Consider the following 20,924-nt stretch of genomic DNA (forward strand, 5'->3'; position numbering starts at 1 on the left):
CCTTGCATATCTAACAATGATGGCAGCTAATATAGGACACCACTTTTGTGGAATAGCTTGTTAATTATGTTCTTCTTTTTTAGTAGTAGTTGCATTTGGTCAGTCATTTCATTCTGCAAAGTTATCTAATCTTCATGGTTTTATTTTGGGTTAAATTCATGTTAACTTCCCAGTCCTTTCGTCACCATGTGGGGCAACAATTTTGCCTAGCAACAAGTGACAAATGATTGACGTAATTTTCTGTTCAGGGTCACTGAAGTGCTGGAACATATCCTAAGATCACATAAACAAAAACACAAATATTCAAATTCTTTGGATCTGTGTTGCTGAACTACTGCTGGTAACAGCGACTTATTAGGTGCCGTTTCCGTCGCTATATGTGCCCTGTGATTGACTGCCGACCAATCCAAGGTGCAGTCTGCCTTTTGTCCGAGGTCAAGTAGGTTAGGCTCCCAGCGACCCAGAACCGGATAAGCAGTATAGAAAAATTGATGGATGTATGCATAGGTGAACTGATTTTCATTGTTCCTGTGACAGTGACAATAAAGTTTGATTCTATTCTGTTTTAAACATTATAACATGACCTGAACTTTCTGGTACAGGACCTGTTTTATCCATCAAATCAAAATGATGTATTACTTGAAGAGAAGAGTCTGGTGATTAAGCACAATAGTCAAGTCTCGTATTTCAATATTTTTATTGCTTTTATTAAACATTTGTCTTGCAGTCTCAGCCACTTTTCCAGATAGATTAAAACAAGGCTTTGGAACAGTATAACAACAGTTGCATCTATTAATAATTACCAAAATCCAATATGGTTCAGTGATTTTAAAGTTCTGACTGATGAAAAACTCAAACCTTTGTTAATAATTGTGGTTAAAGTTAAATGAACTGTCTGCTTTTTTTTGTACAGATGTAAGAATAATAATGTTGACACAATATTCAAAAGTTTGATCCAATAAATGTTGTAGTAAATGGTTAATATTTAAAGGGGAGTTTACAATTTTACCAAAAATCACATTTTGGCATATTTTTTAAAACAGTCATTATGACTTGACAGTAAAAAAACAATAGCATTGAGTGTAATAGTAGCATTCCATAAAGAATAAAGTTTTTCCGGGATGACAAGGTAACAGGTGAGCTCTGGGCCGCAGGGTGTGCCCGTTATCAGTGTGCCAGTGAGTGCACAACAAATGATTGCCACACAAGGCATGCCTTCTGTTTCTGATTGGTTCTTTTTTCTTGGGTGCAGTGGTTTCTTGCACATCACATGAGGCAAAAGATTGGGCCAGAGATGGGTGATTTCTTTTTTTTTTTTTTCACAGATCATATTTGTCCTGTACGACTGCTAGGTAATAAAGACTATTGTATAAACAAATACGTAGGACAAACTGTTTTTTTTTTTTTTTTATGAAAATTGGAAACTCCCCCATTTTAGCAAATCTTCATCTGAACGTGAATACTTTCATGAGTTCTTTACTATGGATTACAGATTACAGAATGCAACGTATGCATACATGCCATTCAGTTTATTTGGGACTCACTGCCGCCATTTGCACAACACTGGAAGTGTTAAATAGTGTTTGTTTGAGGTAAATGAGCTTGGATCCTCCATGGCAGCTAGCAGCAGCCTGGAAGTGCCCACCTTCTTGATTTTACACTTTACTGCTCCAAAGGGATGTTGGGAACAAAATATAGGAGAGAGACCACAGTAGATAGTATACACAAGCAGGAGGGAAGAACGAGCAGAACAGCATGACCACCCCTAAGCAGAGGAAATGAAAAGTGGGAGTGGGGGAAAAAATATCATTTCGTTAAGAGAGGATATAAAGTGAACGTCAACGAAATGAGAGACAGGAGCCGGGCCCCCAACATACGCTGAATATCGTGCGGTTGATATATACTGAATATGGGATTTTTATATTTGATACATAGCAGCAATTCAATTGCAAAATTGTGTGTAAAAACACGTTTCCCGATTAAGAGTGATTTCCTTGGTGACAAACACGGTAAAAAGATTACTGAATTTGTAAGTGGTTGGTTCTCCAACCTGCCAATGAACTCAATCAAAATGAAGAATGCAGCATTCTACAGTACAACGGTCCAATTTTTTTATTACGGTAAAAAAATAACCCCAAAAAAACCTTTTCTTTCAATCCTTTAAAATGGCATGCTCTTCTGATTGTCAATGCTGCTCTGAGTAACAACATGACGGTAGAAGCCTTACTTTGACACACTGTGTCAAGAAAATATTTGAAATTGGAACTGATCAGGCGGCACGGTGAACGACTGGTTAGAGCGTCAGCCTCACAGTTCTGAGGACCCGGGTTCAATCCCCGGCCCCGACTGTGTGGAGTTTGCATGTTCTCCCCGTGCCTGCGTGGGTTTTCTCCGGGCACTCCGGTTTCCTCCCACATCCCAAAAACATGTATTAATTGGAGACTCTAAATTGCCCGTAGGCAAGACTGTGAGTGCGAATGGTTGTTTGTTTCTATGTGCCCTGCGATTGGCTGGCAACCAGTTCAGGGGCTGCCCGATGACAGCTGGGATAGGCTCCAGCACGCCCGCGACCCTAGTGAGGAGAAGCAGCTCAGAAAATGGATGGATGGATGAATGGATGAACTGATCAATACCTTTAGGCACCTTTTTGTGTATGGACTGGTTCCAACTTCAAATATTACTTTTATATACAAAAGTAAGGCTTCCACTGATTTTGAAAGTGAAAGATTAAGTTTTGTTTGAGGTTGCTGGGGTCAAAAGAATCTGCATATGTCCGGTTGCAATTGTGCTCAGCGCTAAACAGTGAGCGTTTTACAGGAACAACAAACTGATGTCTTTAACAAATCCACTAACTAACATAATATTATTCATCACATTGAAGTACTATAAAATAATAGCATTGAATTAAAAGGCTTGAGTAAATGGACTTACCCCCAGCATAGACAACCTTCTTCCAAGCCTGGGACTCCAGCACTCGGTCGTGAGGGTAGAAACTGTGACTAATCATGAAGAGGATCATGGCCACAGCGATGACTCGCAGCATGGCCGTGTTGCCGCCCGACAGCAGCGAGGCACTGGCTAGGATGGCCGAGGAGTAGATGCATGGCAGTCCACGATACATGAACGGAATCCCTACAAAGCAAGATGAAGATTTCTCGAGTTCAGGGGTTCTCAAACTGTTTGGGTCTGGGGGCTGTAGGTTGGGGTTCCGCAAAATAATATCCAATAAATTGTTTAGCCATAACATTTTTTAAAAAGTGTATACCTTACAAATGGGGACTGGTACGCCAATAAAACAAACATACAGTACTAAACCAATTACTCCTCCCTACCTTTAGCTGTGGCCCAATTAAAAGCTCTGATATGACTGTGACGTATCACATTACTTTTTCATCCCCGCATCAGTCACTTTACGCAAAATTCAGAGCATTGCAGAGCATTTATAGCTCTTGACGATGGATAAAGTATTAAATACATCAAGTGATACGAAACACTAAACTGAGAAAATCTAAATATTTAGGTTGAAATGTTAAAAAAAAATAGGGAGTTTATCTTCTTTTTCTTTTGGCTTGTCCCGTTAGGGTTCTCCAGAGAGTGTGTTGTCATTTTTCATTCTTCTGCAGTCTGCTCTTTAACACCAACTGCCCTCACGTCTTTTCACACAACATCGATCAACCCTCGGTCATCGTCTTTCTACCAGTATACATTCTCCTCTCGGTCTGCTCGCTTTAACTTTGTCTCCAACACATCCAACCTTGGCTGTCCCTCTGATGAGCTCATTTCTAATCCGATCAAACTTGGTTACTCTTACAGAGAACCTCCACATCTTCATCCTCACCACCTCCAGCTCTGTCTCCTGTCGTCTCTTCAGTGCAACTGTCTCTAATCCGTACATCATGGCTGACATCACCACTGTCTTAAAAAGCTTTCCTTTCATCCTACCCGAGACTGTTACATCACAGAACACACCTGACACTTTCCTCCACCCATTCCAACCTACTTGGATCTGTTTCTTCACCTTTTTTCCACTCTCATCATAGCTCTAGACTGCTAACCCCAAGTATTTAAAGTCGTCCACGGTCACTGTCTATTCTCCCTGTCGCATTACTCTGCCCCCTTTTATTCATGCACATACTGTATATTCTGTCTTTGGCTCATCTTCATTCCTCTCCTTTCCAGCGCATTCCTCCACCTGCTCCTTGTTGTCACTGCAGATCACCTTGTAATCTGTGAACATCATGGTCCATTCCAGTCTCGCCTCAATGGCCACTTTCCATCACCATTGCAAACAGGAGGAGGCCTAGAGCTGATCCCTGATGCAGTCCCACCTTCACTCCCGACTCCTCCGTCACACCCACACCTCTGTCCGACACTGTAAAACCTCTTACTGTAGAAATTACAGTGTTTTACTGGCAGCAGTAATCCTGTAAAATATTGCAAATTAATTCAGCATAATAATGTAAATTAATATCCAGGAAAATAATGTATTTTATAAGATTAATAAATATTGACTGTATTTCTTATTCTATATATTTTTATCGCCATTGTTATTACTGATGATAAAAATTATATTTTTGATATCATAATATTATTATGATAATCGCCACCACCACCATCATCAATATAAAGACAAAAGAAAGGTAGTTCATTTTCAATCTTTTTTTAATTGGAAGTCTAACAGCGTTGGATAAGTTTAACACTAGTGACTTTAACAATTGTCAACTGAAAACAAAACAAGCATCACAATGTATGTGTTTGTGTGTGTGCGTAAAATCACACAAATTCCCACTTGGAATCACCAAGCTTGTTGATGAGTGTACAGACGTGGATTCACCGATGCTACCTTGATTTACACCATCCTGCCACTCTTCTTGCTTAGTGCCTTGTCATTCCTAGCTTTGGTTCCCCTCTCTGGATTTACATCAGCATTGCTTCAAGAAAAACAAAGTAAAACAACGACAAAAATCAGTCTTTCAGGTGACAGTCTATTAATACAGTATACACATTGACTGGCCATCATGTTAACAGTGGCCTGTGGTCGGTGGTCGCCTCGGTAACGCGGTGGTCGCCTCGGTAACGCGCTCTCGAGTATTGTTTTTGTGTTTTTCGTCCGTCTTTGGAGACCTTACACGACTCACTTACACAAGGGGAGACCTGCTAACCATCAAGGAGGCTACTCCGGACTTTCTGTCACCAACTTTCGCAAATCCGCTCAGTTTTTTCCCCCGGGTTACTCACCGGAGCGGCGTCCGTGGTTTTCGGCGCATGGAGACGGAAGCGGTGCCACAGAGGGAAACGGGCCGGCATTCAGGTGAAACTCCGCAAGAGAGGACACAGATTGGCGTTCCCGTCGATCCACCTCGCGAATGTACGCTCCCTATCCAACAAAATGGACGAGCTTCATCTTCTATTAAAGACCAGTAAAGACTTCGGACGTTCCGCGGCCATGTGCTTCACGGAGACCTGGCTTTGCGACGGTGTACCCGATGGCGGAGTCATGCTTCCCGGCTTCCACATTCATCGAGCGGACCGCGACATGGAATCATAGGGGAAAACAAAGGGCAGCGGGATATGCTTCTATATCAACGAAAAATGGTGTACGGACGTCACGGAGCTCAGCACACACTGCAGCCCGCATTTGGAGTCGCTATTTTTAAACTGTAAACCATTCTACTCGCCACGTGAGTTCGCATCGTTCATCCTGGCTGGAGTTTACATACCGCCTCAAGCTAACACGAACGCCGCACTGCTAACGCTCGCCGAACAAGTCAACGAAATTGAAAAAAACCACCCGGACTCAGCCCTCATTATTCTCGGGGACTTTAACAAAGCTAAACTCAACCACAAACTCCCTAAATACAAGCAGCACATCGACTGTCCTACCAGGGAAAATAATACTTTAGACCACTGCTACACTACGGTAAAAAACGCATACCGTGCTATACCTCGTGCAGCCCTGGGCTCGTCTGATCACTGCTTAATTCACTTTATACCGACGTACAGGCAAGAACTTAAATGTGCGAAGCCTACAGTGAAAACAGTGAAGAGGTTTGTGTACCAACAAAATCATTTCGCACATTCAACAACAACAAGCCGTGGTTCACTGCTAAACTTAAGCAGCTTCGCCAAGCTAAGGAGGACGCATATCAGAGGGGGGACAGGGCCCTGTATAATCGAGCTAGAAACCAGCTGTACCTCTGGAAATGTGCGAAGTTTCAAACGCTCCACCATCCTTCCAGTCCCCAAGAAACCTGCAATCTCGGGTCTGAATGACTACAGGCCTGTCGCTTTGACATCTGTGGTCATGAAGTCCTTTGAACGTCTCGTGCTGGACCACCTCAAGAGTGTCACAGGTCCCCTGCTGGACCCACTGCAGTTTGCCTACCAAGCGAACAGGTCTGCGGATGATGCAGTCAACATGGGACTGCACTTCATCCTAGAACACCTCGACAGTGCAGGGACCTACGCGAGGATCCTGTTCGTGGACTTCTGCTCAGTGTTCAACACCATCATCCCTGAACTCCTTTCATCCAAGCTTCTCCAGCTCAGCATCTCAACTGCCATCTGCCAGTGGATTTACAGCTTTCTGACGGGCAGGACACAGCAGGTCAGGCTGGGGGAGGCCACCTCATCCACACGCAGCATCAGCACTGGGGCGCCCCAAGGTTGTGTCCTCTCTCCGCTGCTCTTCTCTCTCTACACGAACGACTGCACCTCAGCGAACCCGACTGTCAAGCTCCTGAAGTTTGCAGATGACACCACTGTCATCGGCCTCATCAAGGACGGTGACGAGTCTGCATATCGACAGGAAGCGGAGCGGCTGGAGCTGTGGTGCGGGCGACACAACCTGGAGCTGAACACGCTCAAGACGGTAGAGATGATCGTGGACTTCAGGAGGCATCCTTCGCCACAGCTGCCCCTCACGTTGTCCAGCTGCCTTGTGTCAACCGTCGAGACCTTCAAGTTCCTGGAAATTACAATCTCTCAGGACCTGAAGTGGGCGAACAACATCAACTCCGTCCTCAAAAAGGCCCAGCAGAGGATGTACTTCCTGCGGCTTCTGAGAAAGCACGGCCTGCCATCGGAGCTGCTGAGACAGTTCTACACAGCGGTCATCGAATCAGTCCTGTGTTCTTCCATCACAGTCTGGTTTGGTGCCGCTACAAAAAAGGACAAACTCTGACTGCAACGGACAATCAAAACTGCTGAAAGGATTGTCGGTACCCCCCTACCCACCCTTGAGGACTTGCACGCTGCCAGAACTAAGACAAGGGCGTGCAAAATCCTCTCAGACCCTCTGCACCCCGGTCACCAGCTCTTCCAGCTCCTTCCCTCAGGGAGGCGCTACCGATCAATGCAAACTAGAACTAGTAGACATTCCAACAGCTTCTTCCCTCTTGAAATCAACTTCTTAAACAGCTAACCTACAATTCCATGACAACAAGCTGGCAATTTTTTGACTTGAGTTCGTTGTCACATTTCTGTGGGGCCAATTATGTATTACTCGTGCACTCACTGTAGTTGTCTCGCCATGCTGCACTATTTGCATAGACTGGCCACTCATGCCAGAGTAGCATCTGCTCCATTTGCACACTAATTGAGGAGTATCTGTAACATTTGCACAACCAACATTGTCCCAGATTATCGTACTATTGTTTTTTGTCAATGTCTTTATGTCTCCAAAGTGTTCTGTAAATTGACTGTATGTTGTACTGGAGCGGCGCCATCTACCGGAGACAGATTCATTGTGTGTTTTGGACATACTTGGCAAATAAAGATGATTCTGATTCTGATTCTGATCACCCCATGCATTTAACCTCCTGTCTCATTCTTTCTGGTCACCAGTTCGTTGTACCTTGTTGTCACGTTCCAGCATTCCTTGTTTCCACGTCACCAACTCATAGTAAGCCTAGACCCTGTTCTGATTATTGACCTTGCCTGTTTGCCTCATGTTTTTTGGATACTGTTGCCTTTTCTGATTGCCTGCCTGTGTACCGACCTCTGCCCGTTTATTAAACCTCTCTTTTTGTAACTGTCCATTTGAATTGGAGTCGTGCATTTTGGGTCCTGTAGTTTGTTCCGTTCATGACAAATGATTGTGAACAAAGACTTTCTTTCCTTCTGATACACATGATCATTCGCCAATGTGTGAGTCTCCTGCAATGTAGCGCCAACTAGTGAGGTGGAGGACTTGCTCAATGTCAGATTTTTTTTGCCTTAATTATCGGTGGCTGGTATCGGCAATCTTTGCAAGTACCCAATACTTTGAAATAAAGCCGGTATCGGCCCGATACCAATACCTGGTATCGATATTCATCCATCCCTAGTATCCACACAGTGGAGAATCCGGTACATGCGCAACCAACTTCTGCATTTGGCAAATAGGTCAAAGCACTTCTTTACAGCACGCGTAAATGGCAGAACCCTATAGCAGGAGACCGTGACAAAGCACCCGTAGGAACTTTAAATGTCTACAATGTATTTTGTTTAACACAAGCTTTCCCCACAGAGCCAAAAAAGATGACAATATCTGATGTTTAGGCTTTTTTTTTGTGGTTACATATAACATATTTGTATAATAAATGATATACCTGTATGAAACCTTTGACTGAAGACACCAGCCATAAAGAAAACAAAATTTCATTAAATTGGGTTTCAAGTTGGTCAAGTGATGTACCGCATATAGCGGATTATTCTGGAAATCATGGTTACATGAAGTCATTGTGTGAGCTATGTTAAGAAAGCTGGTGAAGCAGCAGGAGAAATATGGATACAAAAACAATGGATCCCCCCACAAAATGCTTATGATTTGCTCAATGCTTACTCATGTTCATGTGTACTGGGGACTGGTCAACCCCAGTGCAACAGTTGCACTGTAAGGGGACTAAAATGTTTCCCGTGTATTGATTTTGATGGCAGCTGCCACTGCCAACTCTGTATGAAAGATACAAGTAGTAGCTGTTGCTGCCCATATTCTATTCTCATTGAAAATCACATACAATTATTACCTGCCACAATCAAACTTGGGGTGTCGGGCAAAATAGTCAGCTGCACGGTATAGCTGGTGTGGGCCGTGTGGCTGCAAGTGCGACCTTTAAAAAAGGACAGATAATGTATGGGTTAACAAACAGGAACGAATGATTATGACGTGCCATGAAATGTCTTCGGCACAGAAACAAAAAAAATTATAATTCTCACTAGTTTAGGTAGCGTCACATGACTTAAAATGTGGTTAATAATTCTAAAAGTATTGTAACACGCGGAGCCATTACTTCGTTTATATAGGGCAACAAACACAAAGCAAAGAAAAGTAACAAAAATGACTCTCTAGCTCCGGACACGCGTTCGAAGACGCAGCTGTAACTTAGCATAACGCCTTCCAATACTACATGCCGAGACGTTAGTCTGTTTATTTCACGTTTATTGTCATGCGAAAAAGACGACGCCAACAAAATTAACAAAAACGACTCTCAGATAGCATCAAACATGTTTTTCTCACTGTGGACCAAACCTTTCCACAGGCATTCGACATACGTTCGGTAATTCAGCCCCGAAATGGATATAACACAAAAATGTAATTTCCATACGACATTAGGTAGAAAAATGTGACTTACATGAGTTCCAGACACCCAACTGTCAAATTATAGTCAGGTGGCAGACGTCGAGTGGAGGTTGTCCAAAACTTGCTGGCTGGCAGGAAAACTTTTCTTTGCGGCGAACAAAACAATGGGAGCTACCTGTACATTATTCTGTCCTCGTTCCCATGATGAAACAAAAATGAAGGATGACTGTAGTGCTGTATTTTTTGGGGTTTTGCTCCAATGGTGCATTGCGTTTTACAGTAATATACTGTACGTCACAATAGAAATACAGTATAATATTGGTCCAATTTTACTGCAAAGGCTCACAGTGTAGAGCTCTCTGGAATATTCTAACATAATTCTCTACCACGGCAAACTTTCTCATGCAATATCAAAGTTCCTGTCTAGGTGCTCTGTCATAGGCTTCATCTTCTTCTTTCTCATCAACTTTATTTTGTCTTTATTCAGTTTAGCTACTTACAGAATGTTGAATTGGGGTTAAGATTATGAGGGGGTCATTGGAAGAATTTCTACCATGTAAGGGGGTCCCTGGACCCATAAAAAACCCTGTGCCATCTCTTCCCCCTCAAGAGAATAAAAAAAGCCCTACGCATTCAATGGAGGCATCCCATATATATTGAAAAGAATGCTTGAAGAAGGGACACAGTCACCAAAAACCCTGCCAACTCATCATCTATGCACTCTACAGTAAGTGTGTTCAGAAGCAACGCTCAGTTTTAAAGACTCACCAAAAAAAAAAAAAAAACCGAGAGGGTGTAGCACATGCACAGGATTTTATCCAGCAAGTCAAGGTGTCCTCAGGAGCAGGGATGTAGCAATCCCGAATGTTGTGAAATCGGCAAAGTCATCCAGCTTTGCACCTTGAGAAAGAAAGGGGGGACAAAAAAGAACAGTTACCATAATTATTGCGCATTCTTGGACAGAATGTTCTGCATGCTTATCGGCAATGTGGGAATTTCAGCGTCAGCAGCCACTCAACAAACAACATTCTCCACTGCCTTTTCTCTTTATCCCTCAAGAGAAGCAAGCGTGCATTTCAGCAGAAGAGGAAGAGGTGAGTCGAGCTACAGCTGGAACGAACGCGATGGTATTCTGCAGCCCAGGGTCAACCATTTTAACAATTTCAGATATGCAGAGAACCCAAAGCAATGGGATAACATGAACAATTGAGGGGTGATCCAATGGAATTTGTCTGCCTGATCACAAAGTTCATTTGACATAATACGTGAGGGGCAAAACAACATCCACCTGCACAGTCAAGCAGAAAAACACAGCACCGACACAAAGAACTGTGGGTGATGCACCTCAGAACTATTTTGTGCTTTTGAGAAAAAGTGCACGGTTATTGTGTCTGGCGTGTGCTTGCTGAAGTGCTGCGCTTTTAAAATGGCAAAACCGCACAAAAACACAAAGCACTAACTCCCGTGTTTAAGAGGGAAAAGGGGCGCTGTGTGGCGTGCTTTAACGGCTGCGCAGATTCTCCCATCCACTTAAATCTTTCATTTACGCACCTTTACGCGAGGTTGAGCAAACTTTAAAATGTGGGTGTTTCATGTCAAATCTAGCCTGCCTTGTATTCTCCCGTCAACTTAAGCACCCACCACGCGCTTCAGAGGTCGTACGTCACGCCTCTTGTGAAGGTGAAACATCATATTGCACTTGAGGTTTGGGTGCCGTTACAATATATGTCAAACATATTCATAATATTGTAAACGAGACTTACAGAAAGCAATCAAATGTATTCAAACTGTCACTGTTGTGAAGTTTTTCCTCTCTTTCTTTTTTCATCGCAGTCTCGTGCAGTATGCCATCGTTGGGATACACCTACACACTGGCTTGAAGGCTCAGCTCACCCCCATTCCTTATTAGTGCTTTAACAAGCTAATTGATTTCAGCAATCTAAACCAAATTCCTCAACAACCATAACCACACAGAGAGACTGAACAAAAAAATATAGTCGCTCTAAAAGGTGTCAGTTACAGTGTTTAAGAGAATATCACAGCTAGCAGACATTTTCACAACGTTTTTTTTTTGTTTTTTTTTATGATGAACACCGACAACTGCGTGGAAAGATCCTGCTGCAAACATGTTGCTGACCAGCATATAAAGGGACACTGTGTAGGGATTACTCCCACTAGCGTTAAAATTGTGCATTACATCAAAACAAATCTGGAGCCTCAGTTTTTTCAAACACGTACTGTAACAACGGCAGCCAAAAAACCTTGAAGAACAACAACACTGTTTAACAAAACCGAATGAAAAAAGTTAGCTTCATGCTAATTTATGCAGTGTTGACTTACTTGTCAAGGAGAAAGCTGGCAACTTCAGTTTCGAGATGGCAGACCGTCATGGTGCTCCCCTACTGGGTCATCACTCTTATGTATAAATAAATTGAAAATTCTTTGCTGACAAGAATGTATCAGATTATTACTAGAGGTCATAATAAACCAATGATAGCACACGTATAAACACAGACATTGATTTTGGCCAATAAAGAACTGAAAATGTGACACAGTGTCCCTTTAAAGACAAGCCTTTGGAGTTTAAAATAAATAAATTAATATTTAAAAATATTATATATATATATATATATATATATATATATATATAAACTAGATCTGATTATTTATATGCCTACATGAAACCGGTAGGTTTTTACTGATGGACCTTTAAACATGCATTGAGTCACAATGCATAGTATTCTGATTAAATTACTTTTGCTGAATTATTTCATTTTTTAATTCTGAATGGGAGAATCCATGGAGATGAAAAGTGCACAAGTCCAGGCCCCTAACAAAAATGTTACGTGCCAAGTTGAGAATATGGCCACCAGTTGTTAGAATTAGGTTGATATGTTATTGATCCAAAAGAAAATGTGTACACAGGGACCAAAATCTACTGAAAATGATACCTGGTAAAGCGTTACCAAAAACACATAACAATATGTCTTTTGGCCCCAGCTTAGACGGAGCAAAATGTGTAGGATTCTTAACATATAGCAATATGCCATGAAAGTTAACCAAAGCGTGACGAAAAATTAAATCTGCTAAGAAAGCAGCAAGGAGCGTGTATCATGAGTTGAACTCAGCTATGTTGGCCATTTTGTCCCATCCATCCATTTTCTATATGGTTGACTTCACACATGGAGACAGACACCCATTCACATTCACACCGTCACTAAGTGAGAACTGAAGACCATGCTGCCTGCACATAAGTCAATTTAATGAGCAACTGGCCATGTACGTAAAACTAGATGTAGTTCTAAAATTACCAAAAATCTCCTGAAGGTTTGAGGATGGATTTAAATTTGGGTGGTCGAGTGCTAACAGGAAATGTGATGAGAGCTGAGCTGATAACTGTAAAAATGTTAAACTATATCCAGGTATGCTAGAGTATATATATTACCTTTCACCTCAGCTACCTAGTCATGGTTTGTTGATTTGTCGGATGTAAATCAATTAATAAAGAAAATTTAATTCTAACTTTAAAAAAAAAAAATTGTTTCAACCTGAACTTTAATGAATAATGCATTACTTAGAAGCGATAGACATTCCGTCTCATGCCTCCGTTTGTCTTTTATCTCCTGTTACAGACTTTGTAAGACAATCCAGATGAGTAAACGGCTGAGTCTCCTGCAGCTGGGAGCTTTGTGTTTTGCCAAACTGAAAACTTGAACAAAGCACTGAGCAGAGAGCTTGGCCAATGCCCCATTTTAAGTTGATCTTTGGCAAGCTATCGACCACAACACTCCACTTACCCAGGGCAGAGCAGGCGTCAAGTCGCCTGGCAACAGCTCCATCTGCCAAATCCAGCAGGTAGCCAATAAGAACCAGCCAACATGCTGCATGATGGTGCCTGAACAAAACAAAGTTATTGTATTTGAAAGCAGCAACATACAAGAGGATACGTGAATGTTAAGCCTTCAAAAAGTGTCTTGACCTTATTTATTCTGTCTTTTATAGACCTTGGAACTTGTTTTAAATGTTTGGGTGACCTAACTCATATAGCCCTTAAGGGGCAAAAAACAACATTAAAAGAAAACCCATTAAAAAATAATTTGGCATCTTTCCTTAATATATCCCTAAGTTTTAGGATGAATATGTTCTGCATATCATGTACACAATTAATAAAATGCCCCCCTAATAAATGAAAGGGCACAAGTGTGCACACCCTCTTATAAGTGTGACGTGGCTGTGTTCAGAACATTTTTTAGAACACATTTTGCCACACGTGCACTGCTCATAACCATGAGAACCTTATACAGTACCTACAGTGAAGCATTGTGGTACCAGCATATAATCTTTTGGCACTGGCTTCAGCTGGAACTGGGGCCTCAAGGTGGAGGGAATTACGAACAGTTTGAAATAGCTGTCAGTCTTAGCACAACACCTTCAGGCTTCTGCTAGAATCCAAAACAATGGAAGTAAAAGCCCACTAGAACAACTGAACTTTGTTTGTGGTTCATCAGAGGCACTTTAAATGGTGTCAGGTGTGTGCTGACAAATGCAGCCCTATGGGGGGCACAAGCCAGTGCAAACTGTAGGTCGGTCCCAAGCCTGATAAATGCAGAGGGTTGCGTCAGGAAGGGCATCCGGCTTAAAACTTTGCCAAACAAATATGAGCATTCATCCAAAGAATTCCATACCGGATCGGGCGTGGCCCGGGTTAACAACGTCCGCCACCGGCGCCGTCAACCTGCAGGGTGCCGTTGGAAATTCAGCTACTGTGGGTCGAAGTCAAAGAAGTGAAAAGCGGGTTCTTCGGCAGAAAGAGAAGAGGAAAGCACAGAGCCTAGAACTGAATGTGGGGACTTTGAATATTGAGTCTATGACAGGAAAATCTCGGGAGTTGGTTGACATGATGATTAGGAGAAAGGTTGATATATTGTGTGTCCAGGAGACCAGGTGGAAAGAGAGTAAGGCCAGAAGTTTTTAGGGTTTAGCAAGGTTTAACTTATTTTACCATGGTGTAGATGAGAAGAGAAATGGAGTCGGGGTTATTTTAAAAGAAGAGTTGGCTGTTGAGAATGTCTTGGAGGTGAAAAGAGTATCAGATCGAGTGATGAGGGTGAAAGTTGAAATTGAGGGTGTTATGTATAGTGTGATTAATGGCTATGCCCCACAGGTAGGATGTGACCTAGAGGTGAAAGAGAAATTCTGGAAGGAGCTAGACGAAGTAGTTCTGAGCATCCCAGACAGAGAGAGAGTCGTGATTGGTGCAGATTGTAACGGACATGTTGGTGAAGGAAACAGGGGTGATAAAGAAGTGAAGGGTAAGTACGGCATCCAGGAAAGGAACTTGGAGGGACAGATGGTGGTAGACTTTGCAAAAAGAATGCAAATGGCTGTAGGGAACACATTTTTCCGGAAGAGGCAAGAACATATGGTGACCTACGAGAGCGGAGGTAGAAGCACGCAGGTGGATTACACCTTGTGCGGACGATGTAATCTGAAGGAGGTTACCGACTGTAAGGTCGTGGTCGGGGAGAGTGTGGCTAGACAGCATAGGATGGTGGTGTGTAAGATAGGCTCTGGTGGTGGGGAGGAAAATTAGGAAGACAAAGGCAGAGCAGAGAACCATGTGGTGGAAGCTGAGATAGGACGAGTGTTGTGAAGCTTTTCGGGAAGAGGTGAGACATGCTCTCGGTGGACAGGAGGAGCTTCCAGAAGACTGGACCACTGCAGCCAAGGTGATCAGAGAGGCAGGCAGGAGAGTACTTGGTGTATCTTCTGGCAGGAAAGGAGAGAAGGAGACTTGGTGGTGGAACCTCACAGTACAGGAAATCATACAAGGAAAAAGGGTGATGTGCAGAGCTGTGGGAACAATAGAGGAATAAAGTTGATGAGCCACAAAATGAAGTTATGGGAAAGAGTAGTGGACGCGAGACTCAGGACAGAAGTGAGTATTTGCGAGCAACAGTATGGTTTCATGCCTAGAAAGAGTACTACAGATGCATTATTTGCCTTGAGGATGTTGATGGAAAAGTACAGAGAAGGTCAGGAGGAGCTACATTGTGTCTTTGTAGAGCTAGAGAAAGCCTATGACAGAGTACCCAGAGAGGAATGGAATGTTGAGGATGGAGCTGCCAGGCAAGAGAGCTCGAGGAACACCAAAGAGATTGTTGATGGATGTCGTGAGGGAAGACATGATGGCAGTTGGTGTTCGAGAGGAGGATGCAGGAGATAGGCTTACATGGAAAAGGATGACGCGCTGTGGCGACCCCTAAAGGGACAAGCCGAAAGGAAAAGAAGAAGAAGGTGTGTGCTGACAGTTCCTTCAGCACCGTGGTCAGATGTGTTTGAGTTGTGCTTGTTTCACACTGAGGCATATCCAATGATGTCCTCAACAAACATTATCGCAATTGGTTTGGTGGAGTCGAACTCTATGCCGAAGGCCAAATTTATACCGTCTACCACATGTACTGTATAGACCGCGCACCCCTACTCTCTCCTGCAAAATCGAAATTGGTGCACTTTTAAAGTTTTCAGTGCACGTGCGCACCTGTGCACTACTTACATGTACCCCTGTCAATCGGGAACTTTTGACTCACCCATCAAGACTGCTGAGGATGGAGGCCATGCCCATGATCATGTTGGCAACTGATAGGGCATTTGCAGCATTTCTACGAGCAAACTCCTTGATCTGGAGTCCTGTGGCCTGATCACTGAGAAAGAACTTGTTGGTGCACTGGAAGAGACCTAAGACCATATGACAGTAGCAGTTAGTAGCCATCTGGGTGACCCTCTGACAGACTCAAGCTAAAAAACCCAACCCACGACCATACCGGCTTAAGTGTGTCTAAATGTGAATCATTTGTCCCAGTCTGAGCCACATCTCTGCTGTGAAATGTGAAAAAAAGTAAAAATAATACATCTAAATCGAGAAGAAAATAAGTTTCATTGATATCTGAAAAAGCCCTGCGATTGGCTGGCGACCATTTCAGGGTGTGCCCCGCCTCTCGCCCGAAAGGCTCCAGCACGCCCACGACCCTCGTGAGGATAAGCGGTATAGAAAATGGAGGGATGGATATATGAAAAAAATGTTTCCTACTGGATATTAGGTGACACGTTATATGAAACTGAGTCTCCTGTCTAATGTAAAAGAAGCATTACTTACCAAGATGTATGTTTATTGGACAGACACTGACCATACAATAAACATTATTCATCCATTTTCAGATCAAAAGAATGCATTCATTTAGTCAGGGTTGTGCAGCCTCCAGCATGCATCATTAGTGTCCCCCTCCCAGCTACTCTCACACAAGCTAAGGTTCATTAGGTCTTATCGTTACATGCATTAATAAGTATTTGACAAAAGCGTCACCGAAATAGTCAAACATTATCAGGTGTATCTCTCTAACACGCACACGCACGCACGCAGGCGCACACACACACACACACACACACACACACACACACACACACACACACGGTGCTCGTGTGGGTTGACAAACAATGGACATTTAGGTAACTACTACACACACCATTGGCTACAGTGACAGTGTGAATTGCAGCAACTGCATTGACACATACCAGACGTGAGATCAATTTGTCTGCTAGCGCCAATCAAAAGTGGTGACCTGGTACAATGTGGCAGCAGCTAATGGATCCAATCTATTGATGAGTGCTATACTGTAGCATGGGTTTTTACATATAGAAAAAGCTTTCCTGCATTGATTGAGTTTACTGCTAAGAGAACATACACTGGAAGTGTATTTTAGGGCTATGCACGAATGAGTGGTGACTCAAACTGGCATTTGAGTCCGCCCAAAAAAAACGAACGCCGCTTGAGAATATTTGGATTTGAATCAAAACGAATCAAAGAATAACATACGACTTACTTTATTCTGACAAAAGCTGCAACTGCTGCCACGCCACATTTACTTTAAAAAAATAATAATAATTCATGATGTTTCACCTGTTTATGGCCGACGGCATTTTGACTTACTACACATGTACATATACGCAGTTGTACAGTAGCTACCAAGTACTCCAGCTGATTATGGATCACAGATCCACGTAGCTCATCTTAGAGGCATCTGATAGGAGTGCCCGAGGAGCTGCAGGGATGTTCATGGCATGCATGATAAAAAGAACAATGTTTTTGCTTTGTGGATCCGTCAGACAGTAGCAAGCAGCTTTGTGTACTTATTTTTTATTCAATTCATATTATTTAAGGTTTTTGTTTGTTTTTTCTTCTGAGTTTCTTCTGCAGGGTGTCTCCAAGGGAGACACCCTGCTGCTCCTACGCATTGAGAGGAGCAGCTGATTAGGATGCCTCCTGGACGCCTCCCTGGTGAGGTGTTTCAGGCATGTCTCACCGGGAGGAAGCCCGGACCCAGGACACGATGGAGAGACTCTGTCTCCCAGGGGTCCTGGGAACAACTAGAACAACGGAAGAGCTGTACGAAGTGGCTAGGGAAGGAGGAAGTCTGGGTTTCTCTCCTAAAGCTGCTGCCTGACTAGGGAAAAGCGGAAGCAAAAGAATGAATGAATAATTTCTCTCTCATTGTCGTCCCCCCCGCCCCCAGAGAAAACTCCAACAGCCGCCACTACCAGCAATTAGGCTCAGTCATTGTTGGAATGGAGCAAATGCGGAAATAAACAGGGTGTGATCAAAGTGATAGAAAGAGAAACCTGACAAATCTTCACATAAAAAAGCATGAGGGTTGTTCCATTTGACACACCCTCAAAATGTCTCATCTTTTTTTTCCCCAAGTATGCCCCAAAAACCCTTCCCCTCAGATGCACTTGCTGAGAATGCTCAGTATACCTGCGGAAGAAAGTGCTCTTGGCCCATGCGTTGTCTCAAACCATGCACCACCTGTGCTCTTGAAAGTTTAAGTGGCAGAAAGAAAATACTGAAGGTGAGAAAGTGGAAATCAATAACAACTGGTAGCTGGGGGGTGGGAGAGGGAGGGTTGTTAAAAAGACAGATCTTTTAGTCAACTGGAAGTACAACAACAAGCATCATCTCTCATTCTGGAAATACAATCTTCGCCAGAACCTCCACCGAAACCAACAAACAAGTGTGGCGGGTTTTACGAGCATAGCGAGTAAAGGCAGTAAGTAGGGTGAGGAGGTGAACCTGGTCCCTTTATGTGATCGCTCACATTCATTCTTCTTTATAAAATGCATCAGATGGTGTTTGTGTGCGCCAGAAACAACCCTCTTTCTTTTCACGCAATAAAAGTCACGCAACAGAAGAGAATAAAGCCTGCTCTACTTTGCCCATATCGCAGTGAGATACATTAAGCAAGAGGAACATAGAAAGGAAAAATAGAAAGATGGAGTTAGATGTGACTGATGGAAAAGCAGCGCTTCTTTGCACCCTGCCACCTTACAGAAGTATTTCCAAGCAGCCAATGATGACATTGGTAACAAGCTGAATCACTGGCGTCTCAACAGACTTTTAGGCAATCTTCAGAGTAAAATCTGTCTGCAACTATATACAGAGTGGCTGAAGCATTGATAAAGCTGAAAAATGATGGTGAAAATGTGTCTCTGTTGACTCTGAGAAAGCTGGGGGCTTGCTTCATGCAGCGTCACGCAGAACTGCAATGCTGACGTCTCGGTCGTGTTATGACTCCAGATGTTGGGCTCGCGCAGCTATTTGCTTGAGACAAAGCTGTTCATAAATTTTCATGCTGTAGCAACAGTGTTCACTGCAGCATCATGATAAAATGGGTAAAACAAAGTGGGGGGGGACAATGAGAGAGAAATTATTCATTAATTCTTTTGCTTCCGCTTTTCCCTAGTCAGGCAGCAGCTTTCGGAGCAAAACCCACAGCTGCCCTTGGGCAGTCTGACAGAAGCGCGGCTGTTATTCTGCGCCTATGGCGCCTATATTTAAAAAAAAATTACAAAATAAAAAAATAAATCATACAATGTGATTTCCTGGATTTTTTTTCCATTCTGTCTCTCACAGTTGAAGTGTGCTTATGATGAAAATTACAAACCTCTCTCATCTTTTTAATTGGGACAACTTGCACAATCTGTGGCTGTCCAAATACTTGTTTTCCCCACTGTACATCAGTCACTTGAAAGTAAATGTACAGCAAATGGGTACTAAATCAAAATTTAACATAACAGCTTGTCCCGTTTAGATTCGCATGGACCGCCAGGCTGCAGCAGACACCAACTTCATGCGAAACACAGACTACACCCTGGACTGGTTGCCAGTGACAGCACATATAGAGAGAGACCCGTCACTGAGAGGGAAGTGAGCCCACGCTTCCTGCACGTCAGTGACTCAAGGACGGGACATTACTTGTCACAATTTAAAACAGCTCCCAGGTATCCAAATAACAGCTCGGTGACATGCTTTTATCAAAATACCCCAAGGATCAAGAATACAATGTATAAGTACATACTTGTGGTTCGGCACCCGCGGATTCACCTATTTGCAATTTTTTTTTCCTCACCCATTTTTCAAATTTTTTGGGGGGACCCAATCCCTGTTTTTATTTTTCTTGCATATTGGCGGTGTATCCCACTTATTCGAGATTGTTTGGGGTTAAATTAAAAAATAAATACAACCCCGATTCCAATGAAGTTGGGACGTTGTGTTAAACAAATAAAAGCAGAATACAATGATTTGTAAATCATGTTCAACCTATATTTAATATAATACACTACAAAGACAAGATATTTAATGTTCAAACTGATAAAATTTATTGTTTTTAGCAAATAATCATTAACTTAGAATTTTATGGCTGTAACACATTTCAAAAAAGCTGGGACAGGTGGCAAAAAGGACTGAGAAAGTTTAGGAATGCTCATCAAACACGCGTTTGGAACATCCCACAGGTGAAAAGGCTAATTGGGAACAGGTGGGTGCCATGATTGGGTACAAAAGGAGCTTCCCTGAATTGCTCAGCCATTCACAAGCAAAGATGGGGCGAGGTTCACCTCAAACAGTCAATTTACAATTGCAAGGAATTTAGGGATTACATCATCTACGGTCCATAATATCATCAAAAGGTTCAGAGAATCTGGAGAAATTACTGCATGTAAACGGCAAGGCCGAAAACCAACATCGAATGCCCGTGACCGACATCAATGTGTAAAGGATATCAGCACATGGGCTCAGGAACACTTCAGAAAACCAATGTCAGTAAATACAAGTTCGACGCTACATCCGTAAATGCAACTTGAATCTTTACTATGCAAAGCAAAAGGCATTTATCAACAACACCCAGAAACGCCGCCGGCTTCTCTGGGCCGAGCTCATCTAAGATGGACTGATGCAAAGTGGAAAAGTGTTCTGTGGTCCGACGAGTCCACATTTCAAATTGTTTTTGAAAATTATGGACGTCGTGTC

The 20,924-nt window shown here is 42.9% G+C and overlaps 1 protein-coding gene across 1 annotated transcript; it reads right to left on the reverse strand.

Moving 5' to 3' along the window:
• Nucleotides 1-680: 680 nt before the first annotated feature.
• Nucleotides 681-17,318, reverse strand: LOC133409018 (transmembrane protein 269-like). The gene is given in 6 exon segments (XM_061688498.1): nt 681-1,765; nt 2,932-3,132; nt 10,327-10,390; nt 10,392-10,462; nt 13,360-13,457; nt 16,153-17,318. Coding segments are annotated over 6 exon segments (726 nt in total). The 5' UTR covers nt 16,335-17,318; the 3' UTR covers nt 681-1,655.
• Between the last annotated feature and the right edge of the window lie 3,606 nt (nt 17,319-20,924).

The sequence above is a fragment of the Phycodurus eques genome, chromosome 1 (genome assembly GCF_024500275.1).
Source record: "Phycodurus eques isolate BA_2022a chromosome 1, UOR_Pequ_1.1, whole genome shotgun sequence".
Lineage (NCBI taxonomy): Eukaryota > Metazoa > Chordata > Actinopteri > Syngnathiformes > Syngnathidae > Phycodurus > Phycodurus eques.